At 41.5% G+C, this 20,744-nt stretch overlaps 1 protein-coding gene across 5 annotated transcripts in view; it reads left to right on the top strand.

The window, feature by feature from the left end:
* Positions 1 to 20,744, top strand: part of AFF1 (ALF transcription elongation factor 1) — a 120,893-nt gene that overhangs the window by 93,882 nt on the left and 6,267 nt on the right. For all 5 annotated transcript variants that reach the window (XM_077275832.1, XM_077275834.1, XM_077275835.1 and 2 more), the window contains 7 exons: positions 4,877 to 4,911; positions 9,464 to 9,626; positions 11,021 to 11,917; positions 14,739 to 14,833; positions 15,486 to 15,723; positions 17,432 to 17,526; positions 17,637 to 17,700. In XM_077275832.1, the coding sequence (XP_077131947.1) occupies positions 4,877 to 4,911; positions 9,464 to 9,626; positions 11,021 to 11,917; positions 14,739 to 14,833; positions 15,486 to 15,723; positions 17,432 to 17,526; positions 17,637 to 17,700 (1,587 nt within the window). The remainder of the gene's footprint in view (positions 1 to 4,876; positions 4,912 to 9,463; positions 9,627 to 11,020; positions 11,918 to 14,738; positions 14,834 to 15,485; positions 15,724 to 17,431; positions 17,527 to 17,636; positions 17,701 to 20,744) is intronic.

A 20,744-nucleotide genomic window follows, 5' to 3' on the forward strand; every position in this document is an offset into this window, starting at 1 on the left:
AGTCTCCTCTGGAATGTGACATGCCTCAGAATGTCCTGCAGCATTTTTTCACCCATAGAAAGCAATGAGTACATGCAAAAAAAGCAGCAAAAACTTTGCTATCAGTGTTTACAGCGTTTTTAGTGTAAAAAACGCAGGTACAAGATGTGAAAATGTGGAAAAAAAAAACAGGAAGTGAAAACCCATTTATTTTAGTGATTTTTTTTCCCAATTTTTAACCATAATCCTTAGTTTTGGTATCCTCACATGAGCATGGATGCTAGAATTAGTACCATTTAATTAAATTGGTGATATGTGTGAAAGTAAACAATGCCCTACCAATGTGTTAAGTATGGTAAATAGTTCCCTACCAATTCAACTTCCCTCTGCTGTTTTTACATTTGCGTATTTTTTCATGAACTCATAGAACATTAGTTCAATGCTACACTTCATAAATTAATACAGCTTTTTTTTTTGTTGTTCAGAATAGTCACTATTATTTTCAGACAAACATTTTCCCCAAAATAATTTTATCAAATTGCCCTTTTTTCCCAAAACTGTTATATGGTATCACATTAGCCTTGCACCAGTTCCCGAATGCTTTGTATTGTTCATGCCTACAAGTTGGAAGCAAAGCTTATCTTTGGGATCCTGAAAAACGCAGAAAATAAAGCATCGCAAGAAAAATGGCAAAAAAGCCAGCAAAATCTGTGTTTTGACTGCACTTTTATTGCCAAAAGATCAGGTTTCCTCTGCAGAAAAAGCAGCAAATAAGGAACGTGTGAACATAGCATTATAGTTATAACTTGTCCCACACAAAAAACAGAACCTCGTACAGCTCCATGAATAGTCGATTCAGAGTATGTTGGTACAATTTTTATGTAGAAAAAATTTTTTTCATTGTACTGGTGTTTAGTTTGAAAGAAAGTGAACATGTTTTTAAATCCTGGACAGGGGTAATAAGATTTTTTTTTTTTTTTATTCTATGTAAATTCTGGGAAAATTTACCAAAAGCTATATTTCCTTTAACCCCTTAACGGCGGCAGTTAAGGGTACTTAAACCACAGCGCCGTTAATTAACGGCGCTGTGGAAAAAGTGAATAGCGCCCCCCAGAGTCGTATTTTCTCTGGGGTCTCGGTTACCGGGGGTAGCCGAGACCCCAGAGAACATGATTCGGGGTTTTTTTTACCAACCCCCGAGTTGCGATCGCCGATAATTAACCGTTTACCGGCGATCGCAAAAAAAAGCAAAACGCGATTTCACATTTAATTTCTCTGTCCTCCGATGTGATCGCACATCAGAGGACAGAGAAATGGGGTCCCCGATCGCCCCCCAATACTCACCTGTCTCCCCCGGTGCTCCTCGTGGCTCCCGATGGGCGCCGCCATCTTCTTCCGGCCAAAAAATGGCGGGCGCATGCGCAGTGCGCCCGGCACCCGGGAGATCTTTGGGTTCTTGGCTGCCGGGGGTAGCCGAGACCCCAAAGACCATGATCAGGGTCGGTTTTTACCAACCCCTGTTTTGCTATCGCCGGTAATTAACTGTTTACCGGCGACCGCAAAAAGAAAAGCGATGTGTAATTCTCTGTCCTCTGATGTGATCGCACATCAGAGGACAGAGAAATAGGGGGATTTGGGGACCCCGTTATACTTACCGGTGTCCCTGGGTCCTCCTGGTCCCCTCCTGGCCGCCGGCTTCTTCCTTCGGTAAGAAAATGGCATGCGCAGTGCGCCCGCCATGATCTGCCGGCAGCTAGAGGAGTTGGGGCTAAATTTAGGGTTAGGGTTGGGGCTAAATTTAGGGTTAGGGTTGGGGCTAAAGTTAGGGTTAGGGTTAGGGTTGGGGCTAAAGTTAGGGCTAGGGTTGGGGCTAATGTTAGGACTAGGGTTGCGGCTAAAGTTAGGGTTAGAGTTGGCATTAGGGTTAGGGTTTGGATTAGGGTTGGCATTAGGGTTACTTTTGGGATTAGGGTTAGGTTTGGGATTAGGGTTAAGATTAGGGTTAGGGGTGTATTGGGATTAGGGTTATGTTTGAGGTTAGGGTTGAGATTAGGATTAGGGGTGTGTTGGATTTAGGGTTCTGATTAGGGTTATGGTTGTTTTGGGGTTAGGGTTGTGATTATCGTTAGGGTTGTGATTATCGTTAGGGTTGTGATTAGGATTATGGATCGGGTTGGGATTAGGGTTAGGGGTGTGTTGGCATTAAGGTTGGAGTTAGAATTGGGGGGTTTCCACTGTTTAGGTACATCAGGGGGTTTCTAAACGCCACAACCAATTTTGCGCTCAAAGTCAAATGGTGCTCCCTCCCTTCAGAGCTCTGTCGTGCGCCCAAACAGTGGTTTACCCCCACATATGGGGCATCAGCGTACTCGGGATAAATTGGACAACAACTTTTGGGTCCAAATTCTCCTGTTACCCTTGTGAAAATAAAAACTTGGGGGCTAAAAAATCTTTTTTGTAGAAAATTTTTTTTTTTATTTTCACGAATCTGCATTATAAACTTCTGTGAAGCACTTGGGCATTCAAAGTTCTCACCACACATCTAGATAAGTTCCTTGGGGGGTCTAGTTTCCAAAATGGGGCCACTTGTGGGGGGTTTATCCTGTTTAGGTACATCAGGGGCTCTGCAAACGCAACATAACGCCCGCAGACCATTCTATCAAAGTCTGCATTCCAAAACGGCGCTCCTTCCCTTCCGAGCTCTGCCATGCGCCCAAACAGTGGTTTACCCCCACATATGGGGTATCAGCCTACTCAGCATAAATTGCACAATAAATTTTGGGGTCCAATTTCTCCTGTTACCCTTGTGAAAGTAAAAATTTGGGGTTGAAAAGATCATTTTTGTGGAAAAAATATATATTTTTTTTATTTTCATGGCTCTACATTGTTAACTTCTGTGAAGCAGTTGGGGGTTCATAGTGCTCACCACACATCTAGATAAGCTCTTTGGGGGGTCTAGTTTCCAAAATGGTGTCACTTGTGGGGGGTTTCTACTGTTTAGGTACATCAGGAGCTCTGCAAATGCAACATGACGCCCGCAGATGATCCCATCAAAGTCTGCATTCCAAGCGGCGCTCCTTCCCTTCCGAGCCCCGATAGGTGCCCAAACAGTGCCCCCCCCAACATATGGGGTATCAGCGTACTCAGGACAAACTGGTCAACAGATTTTGGGGCCAATGTCTCCTGTTACCCTTGAGAAAATAAAAAATTGCAGGCTAAAAAAATCATTTTTGAGGGGAAAAAAAAAAGGATTTTTTATTTTCACGGCTCTACGTTATAAATTTCTGTGAAGCACTTGGGGGTTTAAAGTGCTCACCACACATCTAGATAAGTTCCTAAGGGGTCTAGTTTCCAAAATGGGGTCACTTGTGCCTAAACAGTAGAAACCCCCCACATCAGGGGCTCTCCAAACGCGACATGGTGTCCAATCTCAATTCCAGCCAATTCTACATTGAAAAAGTAAAAAGGCACTCCTTTGCACAACAACTTTTGTGGTCTAATTTCTCCTGTTACCCTTGTGAAAATAAGAATTTGTGGGTGAAAAGATCATTTTTGTGTAAACAAATGCAATTTTTTTTTTTATTTTAACGGCTCTACTTTATATACTTCTGTGAAGCACTTGGGGGCTCAAAGTGCTCACCACACATCTAGATAAGTTTCTTAAGGGGTCTAGTTTCAAAAATGGTGTCACTTGTGGGGGGTTTCCACTGTTTAGGCACATCAGGGGCTCTCCAAACGCGACATGGCGTCCGATCTCAATTCCAGCCAATTCTGCATTGAAAAAGTCAAACGGCGCTCCTTCTCTTCCAAACTCTACGGTGCGCCCAAACAGTGGTTTACCCCCACATATGGGGTATCGGCGTATTCAGAAGAAATTGCACAACAAATTTTATGGTTAAATTTCTGTTTTTACACTTGTGAAAATAAAAAAAAATGGTTCTGAAGTAAAATGTTTGCAAAAAAAAGTTAAATGTTCATTTTTTCCTTCCACATTGTTTCAGTTCCTGTGAAGCACGTAAAGGGTTAATAAACTTCTTGAATGTGGTTTTGAGCACCTTGAGGGGTGCAGTTTTTAGAATGGTGTCACACTTGGTTATTTTCTATCATATAGACCCCTCAAAATGACTTCAAATGTGATGTGGTCCCTAAAAAAAAAATGGTGGTGTAAAAATGAGAAATTGCTGGTCAACTTTTAACCCTTAGAACTCCCTAACAAAAAAAATTTTGTTTCCAAAATTGTGCTGATGTAAAGTAGACATGTGGGAATTGTTATTTATTAACTATTTTTTGTGACATATCTCTCTGATTTAAGGGAATAAAAATACAAAGTTTGAAAATTGCAAAATTTTAAAAATTTTCACCATATTTACATTGTTTTCATAAATAATCGCAAGTAATATCGAAGAAATGTTACTACTAACATGAAGTACAATATGTCACGAAAAAATCAGCTCAGAATCAGCAGGATCTGTTAAAGCATTCCAGAGTTATAACCTCATAAAGTGACAGTGGTCAGAATTGTAAAAATTGGCTCGGTCATGAAGTACCAAATTGACTCTGTCACTAAGGGGTTAATTTTAAGACAAAAAATGGCAGAAATCTACACCAGCTGGAGTAAAGTCTGGTGGTGACACATAAACTGCACAAAGATGTGCCAGTTAAAGAAGTGAACATCTCAGCATCAATTTGGTTCATCTTACTCCAGCGGGCTTTTGATTAAAAGTAGCATGCGCTATGTGTTTCAACACAGTCTTTTCAAGATATTTGTTTGAAGATGGAAATTTAAAAAAACGCTGAGATTTGAATGTCCTTAATTCTTGGAAAAATGAATTTAGGAAATTAATATTTTGTTTATTGCTAATGTACCATTAAGTGTGCTTTTTGTTTTTCTTTGCAGATCACTGAAAAACCCCTTTCTTCTGCTCCATCTAGGTAATGCATGTATTCTCTATATGACGTTTATGCACTTTTTTTTATACATTTAAGTTTCCTTCGAATGTGGATACCTTTCTTCATTGTTATTTCTTAAAATGGTAGTTTAGTTGGGAGTACCTCATCTTTGTTCTATTCCTTCAGAGATCAAACTGTAAAAATAAACTGCTTAAAAAAATAAAGGGAACACTTAACACAATGTAATTCCAAGTCATTTACACTTCTGTGAAATCAACCTGTCCAGTTATGAAGCAACACTGATTGTGAATCAATTTCTCCTGCTGTTGTGCAAATGGAACACAGGTAGATATGATAGGCAATTAGCAAGAAAGTCCCTATAAAAAAAGTGGTTCTGCAGGTTGTGACCACAAACCATTTCCATATTCTCATCCCTTTTGGCTGTTGTTTTGGTGACTTTTGCATTTTGTCATTGCCCTCATCCTTAGAGCTACAGTAGCAACCCACAGAAGTTGCTCAGGTAGAGCAGCTCATCCAGGATGCCACATCAATGAGCGCTGTGGCATGAAGGGTAGCTGTGTCTCAGCACAGTGTTCAGAGCATAGAGCAGATACCAGGAGATAGGCCAGTACACTGAGAGATGTGGAGGGGGCCGTAGGAGGGCAACAACCCAGCAGCAGGACCACTGTCTCCTCCTTTGTGCAAGGAGGAAAAGTGACAGTGCCCTGCAAAATAACCTCCTGCAGGCCATTAACATCTATGTGTCAGCTCAAACAGTCAGAAACAGACTCCGTGAGGTGGTATGAGGGCCCAACGACCGCAAGTGGGTGTTGGGTTCTGCAGCGCAACACCATGTAGGGTTATTGGCATTTGCCAGAGAACTCCAAGATTGGAAGATTTGACATTGGCACCCTGTGCTCTTCACAGATTATTATTATTATTATTATTATTTATTTATATAGCAGCAGTAATTCCATGGTGCTGTACATGAGAAGGGGTTACATACAAAGTTATAGATATCGTTTACAGTAAACAAATTTACCATGACAGACTGGTACAGAGGGGAGAGGACCCTGTCCTTGCGGACTTCCATTCTACGGGATAATGGGGAAGAGACAGAAGGTCGGGGGTGCAGCAGCTCGGGTGGTGGTGAGGCGGCAGCTCGGGTGGTGGTGAGGCAGATGAGAGTAGGTTCACATTGAACACATGTGACAAGAGTTTGGAGACACCATGGAGAGTGATCTGCTGCCTGCAACATCCTGTATCAACATTGACATCCTATATGTGCAGGGAAAGAAGACCTAAGTATAGGGCCCAACATTAGAGCCAAGAATATAATATATGGTCCCCCTCACATATATGGACCATATTGGGATAAACTACAATAAACACTAAGCAAACAAAAAAGCACCACAGCAGTTTAAATATCCAAAGTAGCAAAAAGGTATATTTTATTTATAAAAAATAAAGAAACCGGTACATTTGAAGGCATGGGAACACATACAACAACACAGCACTATAGTGCCCAAAGAGAGCTGTGGACGGTATCCATATAGTGTATTTAAAAGAGGTAATGGTAGAAGCAAGGATTTAACATGGCGTAATCCCTTATAAAGCCAAGCTTGGCTCCCCAGGTACTAGCAATAGAAAATACATAAGGTAATACAATGAGTACGCTAGGATAGCAACATACCAGGGTATAATGTCCGTCACCATGCCGTCCACTGCGATCCCCGACGCGCGTTTCGGTTAAGAAACCTTCCTCAGGTATGACTGGTTTGGCAGTGGGTCATTACTGGTGTATGGAGTCATTTCTTTGGAGGGCCGCACAACCCTCCATGTGCTAGCCAGAGGTAGCCTGACTGACAGTAAGTACTGGGATGAGATCCTCAGACCCCTTGTGAGACCATATACAGGTGCAATGGGGCCCTGGGTTCCTTCTGATGCATTACAATGCTAGGCCTCATGTGGCTGAAGTGTGTCAGCAGTTCCTGCATGATGAAGGCATTGATGCTATGGACTTACCTGCCCGTTCCCCTGACTTGAATCCAATCGAGCACATCTGGGACATCATGTCTCGTTCCATCCACCAATGTTGCACCTCAAACTGTCCAAGAGTTGACTGATGCTTTAATCCAGGTCTGGGAGAAGATCCCTTAGGAGAAAATCTGCCACCTCATCAGGACTATGCACAGGCGTTGTAGGGAGGTCATACAGGCACGTGAAGGCCACACACTACTGCGCTTGTCTTGTCTTGAGGCATTTCCACTGAAGTTGGACCAGCCTGTAATTTTGATTTTCCACTTGGATTTTGAGTATCATTCCAAATCCAGACCTCAGTGGGATATTAGCTGTGATTTACATAGATCATTTTTATGTTTTATTGTACTCAATGCTTTCCAGTATGTAATGAATAAAGATTTACAACTGGAATATTTCAATATTTCATTCAGTGATATCTAGGATGTGGGATTTTAGTGTTCCCTTTATTTTTTGAGCAGTGTATATCAAGGTGTTTACTGTCCTGACGCAGTACAACATGCTGGATATATTGTCATGCTTTTACTTGATTATATACTGTACATCATTCGGTTCCACTAGAGATGTTTATCATCTGGAAAGGTAATAAGTTTGTCCCGCATGAAAACTAGTGCATTCCCACAGGGGACTTGGTGATGCCTGTTGTCGGGGATCACTAGGTTTCTGACCACTGGGACCACGGGTGGTCCTGATAATGGGTGTGTGCTACAAAGTCCCCAGTGTGAGTAAAGCAGTAGTGTGGAATCATGTCCAATAACCTATTCACCCCTATGGCACTGATGGAACTGCTATCTTTGTCTGCCTAATAGAAGTGAAAAGTGCGGTGGGCAAGCATGTGCAGGGTACCCCATTGCATCTGTTCTCTGTTGCTTGGAAGGGTTGATACCCTCTAATTTTTTTTTTTTTTCCAGGACACTAGGCAATGTGTTTTTTTTCTACTTTATAGCTTCTTCATAAAAGAAATGTATTCATGAGAAACGGCCAGGTTCCTTATTGTATTCTGTTTGAGTCTAAATATATACTTTATACTTATTTGTGCCTGGCAGTAAGGCTATGCTTACCCGTTGATTTTGACGCATTTTTTTATGCAAATGAAAAGCTGCTTTTTACAGTACCAGCAAAAGCTGCGTTTTCAGAAATCTCATGCACACCACTTGTTTTGTTTCCTGACTGTATTGGAAAACTGCTGCTTTTTTTTTTTTTAAACTGCAGCATGTCAATTCTTTCCATGTTTTGCAGCTTTATTCACCTAAAGAAAGAAACATTTTTGAAGCGGTGTAATGAAAAAAGATGCAACAGGATGTGAAATCAATTTGTTTTTGTAATTTTCCAAAGTTTAAAAATGTCTTGGTGTCCCCACCTGAGGATGGGAGTTAGGATTAGTGCAGTGTAATTGAATCAGTGATGTGTAAATAAATAAATAAATAAATAAGTAATAAAGCCCAACCAACCATTTCAATGCCCTACCAAGGTGTAAAAGTAAACTGTCAACTTAGTGCCCAACCAATGTGTAAAGTAAAGAATGCCTGACCAACTCCATACACTGCCAATGTCTTTGGTAAACTATGCCCGATCAATTCAACTACCACCTGTTAATTTTTTTTCATGAATACACATGAACTTTTTTGTTCAGAATAGTCCTTTTTTTCAGGCATAAGAAAACTTTCCACTAAATAATAAATAAATAAATTGATCAAATTGACCTTTTTTTTTCAAAAATGTTTTATATTTCCTTGTAAGGGTAAGTTCACACTAGGCATTTTTTTTTTTCGGCAGCAAAACCTGATCTCTTGGCGGGAAAGAAGCTTCAGAAAAAAAGCATATTTTCCTTGAGTTTTTGCGGCGTTTTGTATACGTTTTTGCAGCGCCTGTTTTTGTTTTTTTTTTTTACTGCCAAGAGATCAGGTTTTGGCTGCAGGGAAAACACCACGTGTGATCATAGCCTAATGGTATAGTCTTTCCCATGTATTAGTAACTGTGTGTATCAGTATGGAAACGCTGTTATAGACCTTGTCATGTTTTCTTTTTGGCTCCTTGGCAGAATGGAGATTAGATATGTTTTAACATGCTGTACCAGACAGTGACTCATGTGTCTGAGATTGGCGGAGATGCTGGGGGTAGCTGTTCGAATATGGAATGTACAGTTATAGCAGATGTTCAGATTGGTTACTAGTGTAAATGAGAACATTGTTTTTCTTAATATTTTACTTACTCTCAAGAGTGTGTGACAGATGATTGGGGGTTAAGGATATTGAGAATATGCATAATTTTAATAATGGAAAGAGGTGAACAATGTGAATTGCATATTGCTAATGCTAATTTGATTGTTCGGTGTGGTGAAATATACTTGACAGCAGGTGCCATGGTCTTTCGTGAGGTTCTTCCTTTTCTCCTGGGATACTGTTGACCTCAAATCCACAGAATGGCTGTAATGTCAGTAAAGGTCTTTGTAAGCATAGGATCTCAAGTGATTTTTGAGCAAAATACTTTTATGAGAATACCTATTTACATATCACCCGATACTAATGCGATAATCTTATAATTTCTTCATTAGTGTTGTGCAATCTCACGTGGACAGCGTGGCATCAGCACGTTCCAGCAGCATGGAAACTGAAGGCAGTGAGACTGACAGCTCTTCAGACTCCGAAAGCGACAGCGGCTCAAGTGACAGTGAAGTGCCGCCACCGCCACCACTGCGCAGATCCCCTAGTCCAGTGGTAAGTTTTTTTTTGGACAACTACTTTGTACTTCTCATTAAAGCAATTTAAAGATATTAAAGCCAGCATATTTAGAAAAGTCTTACAATATCACAACACATTCTATAAATTAATATATGCTTTATATGGATAATGGGGACCAGCTGCCAATCAGTAGGAAGACAGAAAACAGAAACACAAGCAGCCATATGGTCCCATAAAATACATGCTTTATTAAATACAAAAGATATAAAATCACCAAGCAAGAACAGGTGGACAGAGGGGAAAACACAGTACGCACCAATGTTAATGACAAAAAACAGGCCTGAGGACGGTCCATGAACCACAATGCTGAACTAGCAATATGCTAGAAGGAAGCTTTCCAATATGGGAGATAGCAATATATTCAATATATATAGGGCAAGTGCCCTCACGTAGGAAACACTAACATCTAAGCACAGTGCAGCGATGTACTTACAGCAAACAAAAGTGGTCCAGGGAACGAACCGACAGGCCTGACCCCAACGCGCGTTTCGGAGCGCACCGCTCCTTGCCCTATATATATTGAATATATTGCTATCTCCCATATTGGAAAGCTTCCTTCTAGCATATTGCTAGTTCAGCATTGTGGTTCATGGACCGTCCTCAGGCCTGTTTTTTGTCATTAACATTGGTGCGTACTGTGTTTTCCCCTCTGTCCACCTGTTCTTGCTTGGTGATTTTATATCTTTTGTATTTAATAAAGCATGTATTTTATGGGACCATATGGCTGCTTGTGTTTCTGTTTTCTGTCATTAAAGCAATTGTCAGATGAAGACAAACTCTTTTTAAAAGATTGCTGCATACGTATCTATATGTATCATGTGCTTACTCTGTGAGAGCAGACTAATGAATCCTTTGTGAGCACCGCAATGTGATTTGCATACTTTCGGCTACATTCTAATAATTATGCGTGGTCTAACTAATGTGTGTGGCCTCAATCCGTTCCTTTGCATAGAGTTAGGTCGAGCACGTTGTAGTCGGCTCATGAATGCATGTATGCAAATTGCATAGGCTGCCTGTTCTCGCTAACAACTCCGGAGAATACGGATGGCGTGCACAGTAAGGATTCAATAATATGCAGTCACATAGTGACTGCCGACAGTGACTGTCGACTTTTAGCAGAAGATAGGACATCCCCTTTAATAAATTATGCACATGATACAATTAACAAAAAAAATGGTCCCAGAAGCCCTCATACACCTGGGTTCACAGACAAACTTAAAATGAAATGGTAATGTTGGGAAAAAAAAAGTTAGTGGTTTTTTTTTTTTGTCCTTAAGGTCTAAAACAAACGGCCTTCCCAAGAGTAGATTCAAAACAGAAACCAATTATTATTTTTAAAGTGATACTAATTTGTTCTTACTCTATTGCAGCATGACACTTCATCTACTGGCATTTGGCAGTTGGGGAACTTTCTGGTCAAACCTGCACCTCTAGCTGAGAACCATAATAATGTTGCAGATGATGAAGAACAAGAAAGCCATTGGGGTAGTAAAGAACGTGACTGTCTTTCACCTCTTCCCCATGAATCTCCAAAGATTGAGCCTCAACACAAAGCTGCTCTTTGGACTTCTCAGGAAGACATCCAGAACAAGCCCAGCTTTCCAAATTCCCCCATAGCCAATGAAACTGTTCCTCCTAGGCAGACTGTTGGCATAAAACATCCCAGAAGGCCTGTGAAGTCTTCATTTCAAGAGGAGCCAAAGGGTGGTCTTACTGTGGAAAGTGAACCCGCTCCATACAGGCCAAGAGACCAGCCCTCCAAAGAAAAGCCAACTGTGAAAACGAAAATGAAAACCAAATCAAATGAACGCAAGGAACCAAATACAACCATTGCACATCCAAATGAGAAAAAGCACAGGAGTTCCCACCACAGTAGTAGCACCAAAAAGTGTCCAAGTACCCAAGCGGATAAACCTCAAAGTGCCCCATCCCACCTCCAATCTCCTCCTAGTCAAAAGGTACACATTGAGAGCAAAACCAACCACCGGACTAACACCTCTCATCCTGCTGTTGTTGTGCGTGAGGACTGTCATAGGGACAAAGTGTTATTACCCATAGGGGAGAACAGATTGCTGCCACCGAAGAAGAGCACTCATAAACCTATAGCGCTTCTTGTCAAAATAGAATTGTCAATGCTTTCTAGGATCCCAGGAGCAGCGAGTAAATTAAGTGAGACCAAAAGTAAAAAGGTGAGCAGTCACCAAAGTCACCACAAGGAGAGGCCGAAGAAGACTCACAGTCACAGCAAAGAGCACACCAAGAGAAAGGTAATGGCCTCATGTACCACTGTACCTACTGAAACGTGGAAAACGGGATGACTGCATTTTACCTTAGCTACCTAAAATGGATGCATTTGGTTCATATACTTTTTTTTTTTGTTTTTTTGTTCAGGCATATGGGCATTGTTTTAACGTGACATCAGGTTTTTGCTTTTTAATCTGAGAGCAGCATAATGTAGGGGCAGAGAACCTGATTCCAGGGAAGTATCACTTGTTCAGCAGCTTCCTGTAGTTTATATACAATCAGTGTTTTATTATCAGGAGATTATCACTGCAGGACTAAAGGTACCGTCACATTAAGCGACGCTGCAGCGATATCGACAACGATGCCGATTGCTGCAGCGTCGCTGTTTGGTCGCTGGTGAGCTGTCACACAGACAGCTCTCCAGCGACCAACGATCCCGAAGTCCCCGGGTAACCAGGGTAAACATCGGGTTACTAAGCGCAGGGCCGCGCTTAGTAACCCGATGTTTACCCTGGTTACCAGTGTAAATGTAAAAAAAACCAAACACTACATACTTACATTCCGGTGTCTGTTGTGTCCCTCGCCTTCAGCTTCCCTGCACTGTGTAAGCGCCAGCCCTAAAGCACAGCGGTGACGTCACCGCTGTGCTCTGCTTTACGGCCGGCGCTCAGTCAGTGCAGGAAGCTCTGAGCAGCAGCGCGGACGCCGGGGGACGTGACAGACATCAGAAGGTGAGTATGTAGTGTTTTTTTTTTACATTTACAATGGTAACCAGGGTAAATATCGGGTTACTAAGCGCGGCCCTGCGCTTAGTAACCCGATATTTACCCTGGTTACCATTGTAAAACATTGCTGGCGTCGTTGCTTTTGCTGTCAAACACGACGATACACGCCGATCTGACGACCAAATAAAGTTCTGGACTTTCACCAACGACCAGCGATATCACAGCAGGATCCAGATCGCTGCTGCGTGTCAAACACAACGATATCGCTATCCAGGACAATGCAACGTCACGGATCGCTATTGTTCTCGTTGCAAAGTCGTTTAGTGTGAAGGTACCTTTAGTGTTGTATGCAAGTCAGTCCAACTAATCTGTGTAACCCCGCCCCATCACTGATTGGCAGCTTCCTGTATACACTGCCAATCAGGGGCGGGGTTATAAACAGCTCAGCATTTTGACCACTCCTACGTCTACAGCAGAGAAAACATGGATCTTTTCTAAATTACACCAAGCAGTCCGGTCAGTGACACATCCCTGGAATCCTGTTCGCTTTCCTTCCATCCTGCTGCTCTCAGATTACATAACAAAAACCTGCTGACAGAATCCCACAAAGAGCAAGGAAGTATAGGGTATGTTCACATGTCACATTTTTGCTGCAAAAAATGCATTTTGTTTACTGTCCCAGATTCTGAAATCTCGTGCACATGTTGCTTACTTTTTTTTTTGCAGATTTGAAGCCGTTTCTAATCTGCAGAGTGTCAATTCTTTCATCTTTGTTTTCCCCTTTTAGTGAACAGAAGAAACACATAAAAAATGCTGCAATAAAGTGCGATATTTATGCAGCGTTTTTCTTGCCGAGAAACTGTTCAGATGCAGGAATAGCTGCAGCATATGAAAATAGATAGCCATGTAACAAGTGTGGCAGTGACATGCATCGTTCTACATGTGTCTCCTCATATTCGGGCTCCGTTCATATTTTGGCAGAACTTTGTTGTAGATATTGGTTGGGAGTATGCTCCAACGTTCACATCTGATAAAAGGCACTGATATATACTAAATCCATACAGTGTCATGTCGCTCATGAGAAAAATGTAAAAAAACAAAACTGAATACCACACTTTATTGCCACCCACTATACTAGAAATCCAGTCTGCTGCATTTTTTTACAGCAAAAAAAAAAAAGATAATACAGTGATCCCGGTCCTTTAAATAGACTTTGTTTATGGCTAGTATTTAAATGCTTTATCCATTGCTTTTTTTTTTTTATTATTATAATAATTAAAGTGTCTTCTTAAGATTGGACATCAAAACTGGATCAGTGGGGTCTCTCAGCATCCGCCACACTGATCTGCTGTTATGAGGACCGCTGCTCTAAAACTAGCAATTAGACTCCCTTAATATTCTCTAGGCACATCTCTATACTGACTAGTGGTGGTCCTGGCACTGCAGCTTTTCATCTTATCATAGTATATCGGTTTTGCAATGCTATCAAAGGTCTGCAGCTGTGGCTGGTAAAAAAGAAAAAAAGTGAAGGAGAAAAATTCCAGCTTCTTCAAGTATCTGATTGACATAGGTGCTGAGAACTGGAGTCAGGGTGTGTGTACAGTACATATAATATGCCTTAATTTAGGGCTAAAAACTAGATTTTTGCACAGTTTTCAATCTATAGCCTTTGTGTTCCATCGTGTATCACTGGCTGCAGAAATGAGTCAACAGTCTATCAGTCAGTGAGCTTGGTCTGACGAGAGATTCAGAACTCTATTCTTCCTTCCTCTGAGCTCCTCTCCGCCAATTTATAACCACATTACACTTTGCGGCCATATATCAGCTGAGACCAGCCCAGACAAAGGAAGATAAGCGTCATCAATTTTCCTCACAAAACCAATTCCCTGAAGAATGTTGTGAATTTTTGCCACTTGTTTCTTATGGTCGTTGTAGCTTTCAATGTGCACTGCATTCCCAATTGATGACCGTTCTGCCAGTGTCGCCATGTAGGCCCAGCCATAGGGCGTGCTACCAACTTAGACTGCCCAGCAACAAGCATTGATTTTTGATGTTGTATTTTTTTTTTTTTTATAGTATTGTCTTAGCTCACAGTGTTTCACAATTTTGTTTTTCCCAGGTGGAAAACCATGAGAAAAATGGAACACGCAAAAAAATAAAGCTGTCAAATGAAACCAAGCCTTCCACTGCCCACAAGGAATCGTCCATGAAAAGGTGAGTAGTACTGTAACACCTCACTCACTGCACCAACATTAGCCTTCCAGTTTACCCTATAAATGATAAGGCGCTAGGAGTTTGTATAGCAAGTTGTTTTTTTTTTTGTTTTTTTTTATAATTAAAATTGAGCTTTGAATGAAAACTACCCACAAAATCTGCCTTTAAATTGCTACTTCTAGAGAATTCTGCACTTTGGAAATGCATAATCATATACTCATTTCTAACATAAATTCATATTTTTGTACTGACTGCTTTTATAAAGAACCAAAACGTATAACGGGAAGAAATCTACTTTTATTTACACATAGAAATTGCAAACAATGTAAATGATTGTGATTGTAGAAGCTGTCACATTGACACAGAATCTCACAATTTGAAAGCAGTTTGTATGTTCTTCCCCATGTTGTGTGGATTTCCTCCTGGTTCTCCAGATTCCTGCCAAAGACTGCTAGGGGAATTTTTAGATTGTGAGCCCCAATGGGGACAGCGATGGTGTCTCTAAAGCGCTGTGGAATTGGAGTAAAAATAAATACATGTTATCCCCGTAGCATAATATTGGAAATGGTAGCCTATTGATCTAAAATAATTGTCTTCTCTAATTGGAAATGAAACAAAATGCAAGATCATTTGCAATCTGTAACTTCCGCAGGTTACCTAAACCCTCTTCTGAGGAGATCCATAAGGAACATCGACAGCAGAAAACCTCTTCTCCCACACGTCACGCGCATAAGAAACCTGAGAAAGTGGCACAGAAAAGGCGACCCAGCGAGAGCAGCACTTGCAGCCAGCAGTCCACCACAAGCAGCAGTAAAAGTACCAAAAAGCCCTCAAGTCCCAAACAAAGGAAGGTGGAAGAAAAGAATGTGGAAACTTCAAAAAGCAACAAGGTATGCCTAATGGCGCCAATCGCTGGGACTTTGCAGCAGCAAATAATATCTGGTAAATGACGCTGATGTTGGCAAGTGTTAGCATACATAGTCATGAGAAATGCTGCATCGCTCTCGTGCCTCAGGATTGGTTGGCAGCAGTCTATTCCCCCCCCCCCCCATTACCCCCCGAGAATCCTGTGAGCCACACCCTTTGGTGAACAATAATTCCAGTGAGAATAAAATAAGTGCAAAACTGGACACTTTTGACTTGGTGACAGGTCCTCTGTAGTCTTGATTGCCAACTGTGTGGTCTGAACCGCTTTCCAAACTGCCCATCTTCACTCCCTTGATTTAATATCTATACATTTATTGCATTTCTACAGCTTTCATAAAACAATTGCTGCTCTTTTAGTCAAACATACTCTTTTTTTTATATCTGTACAAATGGATCATTAACAGATTGACTTTAAAATTAGGATTAGTGGTATGATTGGTGGATGTCACCAATTAAAAGCAGAAAAAGAGCAATGCTAAAATGAAGTAGTTTTTTAGACCCAAGGGGCACACTTTTGTCACACAATAAGTAAAAAGAAAGCAGGAAAAATATAAAAACAAAAAACGAATAAAGAACAAGCCATTTCCAGTCTGATGAGAAAAAAGTCCATTTATCCAAGATAAGATATAAAAGTAACTGCTAAAGGAAAGCGAAAATAACTAAACGTTCCTCTTAATTTTTCATATTCAGCAGACACTTGAATTGCATACAGATTTCATCTGCTCAATACTTGCTTCCAGAGTGCTGATGTGATTCATTGGTTTGAATAGCCTACATTTTGGTGGGAGTCAGGGTTCAGAGACCCCCAAGTTGTGCACAACTTGCCATACAGGAGCCAATGCTTTCTACTGAATCTATACTTTCATGTATGCTTAGAAAGATGCTGTGCGCACCTGACTATTAATTTGCACACTTCTTGGGACCCAGACTCCCACTGACATAAAAAATCAAGAAGAAAGATTATTTGTTTTTGAAAAAGTGATATTGAAACACATACTGTTTTATACATTTTTCTCGGATATCGACAAAACAAAAAAACTGAATACAAGAATTGCGTAAAATTAAACCCCATTATAAAGCAAAATTAAAAAATGGTTACAACTTAACGAGAAACATTTTAGATTTCTTAAAACCACATATACAAAAAACGAAATTTGAAATTGGACCTGGTCATGAATGGAGGAGTGGGGTGCTTAATGGCCTAGTCTGGAACAGATTAATGGGAGTCTGTCACCTGATTGTTGCTGCCCACATCGCGGGCAGTATGAATCTGAGCCAGTGTACCAGAGAAAATTATTTTTTTTCAATCTTGCCGGGGAGCATAGCTGAGAGCAGACTGGTCCGGCTGTCAGATGCTGAAGGCCTCATCACCTGTCGATCTCATTTTGCGTAGAGACTAATATTGGCCAGTTTCCCTAAACCTTCAGCAACACTGTGATGGAGAAGGCCAAGATGGGAAGTTGACTGGAGCATTGAGCAAGTTTTAAGTAGTGTATCGGGTGACTTAACACTTTTTTAACATGGTTGCTCCGTAATACTTTCACAGAATCTTGTATATATATTTAAAGTCCAGTATTTGCTCTTGTAGTAGAAAAAAAATGTTATCTACCTTATAGTGCTAGAACATTTAATCTAACAGTTATGGACTAAACCTCTTATAAAAATTTCCAGGGTTCTGCAGAAAATAACACAAATCCTTTCCCAGTGCCTTCTTTGCCAAATGGTAATGCCAAGCCAACAAGACCTCAGCTGAAGTTTGAAGAAAAGTACGTGTGTTGTATTCTTTCTTGGTTACTTCTCCCTGAGAGTATTGCCGTGTCCTGGAGGCTGAATTGTGACTTGTGTGCTTCTAATGGCGTCTGTGACTTTTCCTCAGGTTACATTCACCCGAATATTATATGAAGGAGGCCAAGAAGCTGAAGCATAAAGCTGATGCCATGGTGAGTTTGTCACAGATGCATTTAGACTAGTGCTTCATGCCATGGTTATGTCGGAGGCTTCATATGGTGCCACTAATTTCATGTTAAGAACAAAGTATTTTCTGAAAACGCTTACATTACAAGGTCCTTCTCCTGAATTCCCATCCAGTCCAGTAGCAATATAAGCAAGATGTACCACTATTAATGCTGCCAAATCTGTGGGCTGAGTTTCTGCTCCCAGGCACCATCAACGGCGTTGTCCAATAAACCAAGATTCATCTCCCATTCATTTATCGTATACTATTTTTTTTCTTTTACCGATTTATCACACGATTAAAATTCCCTATGTGAATGGAATGGTAATGCGTTCCATACCTGGTATATGGAAGTAGTAGTGCAGATGGGTGATGAGCGAACGTGCTGTGATATCGTGTTATCTGAGTATCTCGGGCATGCTCAAGTGACATGTTTGCATGTTTCACAGCTGTTATCCTGTTTGTTCGACAATAACGTGATATCAGAGCACCCTCGCCTATCACTAGTGTCCAGCGCTTTCATAGAACGTAAATGGAACAGGCATGCGCACTACTGCTTTTTCTACATAGGAGAACTTGAAACCCCATTCCCGTGATCTCTGGAGGCTTCGGCATTTTGGCCCCAGCAGTCATACATTTATCACTCAACCTGTAGATAGGGGAGAAATGATCTGCATAGTGCAATGCATTGTAATATGCCTGATCCATCTTTCCCCTGGCAGCGCACTCATATATGACCTAGTCAGGCAATCTTGTCAGTATATGAACAAAAATAATCCAGCAATTCATGTTAATCGGGGCCAAGGGTATATTAATACAAAGACCTTCCCCATATATTTCATATCGGCATGTCGCCAGGTGAAATACTCCAAAGCAGCAATATCAGCACAAGAGAAAAGAGTATGTATATCACCAACACAGTAGTTTAAAAATAGAATCAACTTTTATTAAACATATATTGTGATAACATATAACATACTACAATAAATAGAGGAAGGGACAACAACTGACACTCAAAAGGAGGAACACTGCTCCATTATATGACCTGGGGGAGCATATATATGTGTACAACAACAGGCCCCTTCAGAGCGGATATTTATCCTGAATACAAGTAAAGTTCAAAGTAACATCATCAGCACATGTGTGCTAGTAAAACACCGCCCAATCTCTGGGGCACACATAGAGTTAAAGTCAATGCTCACCCATTGTAAGTCCGGATAGTGCAGTGGTCCTCCCTGTGACCCCTGACACGCGTTTTGCGTGATGACTTTCTCAAAGGAGATATAAACTAGTTCTGTCACTGCTCGCCCTTTTATAGGGATATGATCCGCTAGTCAGAGAATGGCGCATGCGCCGCATCCCCCCACACACTCAAAAACGCCCCCTCCTGTCAGCGTCATTGCACAGTGCGCATGCGGGTGAAAATACACCTGATGATGTCAATAGTATGCGCATTGCACATTCTAGTCGCCTTCCTGAGGTATGCAGTGTGGGACAGGTCGCGACGCGCACTGTCAGCGGCCATTTTCTTGGTGGGAGAAAGGAGTCCGGAGACTAGGGTGCTTTCTGTTATGCAGGATTACCTAATTGATGATCTTCTCCATCTCTACTGATAGTACGCGTGCGCATTGTGACTCGTTTCATACTGCGCACCTCTGGACTCCTTTCTCCCACCAAGAAAATGGCCGCTGACAGTGCGCGTGCGCGCCGCGACCTGTCCCACACTGCATACCTCAGGAAGGCGACTAGAATGTGCAATGCGCATACTATTGACGTCGTCAGGTGTATTTTCACCCGCATGCGCACTGTGCAATGACGCTGACAGGAGGGGGCGTTTTTGAGTGTGTGGGGGGATGCGGGCGCATGCACCATTCTCTGATTAGCGGATCATATCCCTATAAAAGGGCGAGCAGTGACAGGACTAGTTTATATCCCCTTTGAGAAAGCCATCACGCGAAACGCGCGTCAGGGGTCACAGGGAGGACCACTGCACTATCCGGACTTACAATGGGTGAGCATTGACTTTAACTCTGTGTGCCCCAGAGATTGGGCGGTGTTTTACTAGCACACGTGCTGATGATGTTACTTTGAACTTTACTTGTATTCAGGATAAATATCCGCTCTGAAGGGGCCTGTTGTTGTACACATATATATGCTCCCCCAGGTCATATAATGGAGCAGTGTTCCTCCTTTTGAGTGTCAGTTGTTGTCCCTTCCTCTATTTATTGTAATATGTTGTATGTTATCACAATATATGTTTAATAAAAGTTGATTCTATTTTTGAACTACTGTGTTGGTGATATACATACTCTTTTCTCTTGTGTTGATAATCTTGTCAGTATGGCTGGGTTCAGGTAATAATAATAATTTTTGTTTATATAGCACCAACCTATTCCGCAGCACTTTACAATTAAGTAGGGACATGTACAGGCCATAAAAACAATAACAGTAACACGGGTAACTTTTTAACCGTTATGAATGGCAATTTAGGACAGACTGCTTGCTTTGGGCGCCCTGCCTGACATCCCTTTTTCAGAAGACTGCTGCATTTAGTGTTCACTACATTTTAGAAAGAAAGCTGTAAAGGCAGTATAGAATGTCAAGAGATGAAGTAACCCTAAAGGCAACGATGACACAAAACGAGCTTTGGCATTGGCAAAGAACTGTGCTGCTAACATCACTGTAGATGGGTAAGGATAACCACAGACCCAGAAACTAGAGCGAGGAGGAAAAGAAGAGGGCATTAATGGTAACTCATACCCAATATCAGAGGGTGTGAGGGCAGCCTACACTGGTAAGGACAAAAGGCCTACATGTGGCAGAAAGCTTGCCGTGTTATCTATTTGAGCACCCTATGTACCCCATCTAAGGCCTCATTCGGACGCCTCTGAATTACATACATGTTCTATGAGTGTTAACGGATAGAACACCTACCCATTTTTACTCTCTAGGGCTGTTGACATGTCCATGTTTTGTTTGTTTTTTTTGCAAATGGTGTGTCTTCAAAAAAATCGTGAAGATATGTCCACC

This window comes from Ranitomeya variabilis, chromosome 1 (genome assembly GCF_051348905.1).
Source record: "Ranitomeya variabilis isolate aRanVar5 chromosome 1, aRanVar5.hap1, whole genome shotgun sequence".
In the NCBI taxonomy this organism is placed as follows: domain Eukaryota; kingdom Metazoa; phylum Chordata; class Amphibia; order Anura; family Dendrobatidae; genus Ranitomeya; species Ranitomeya variabilis.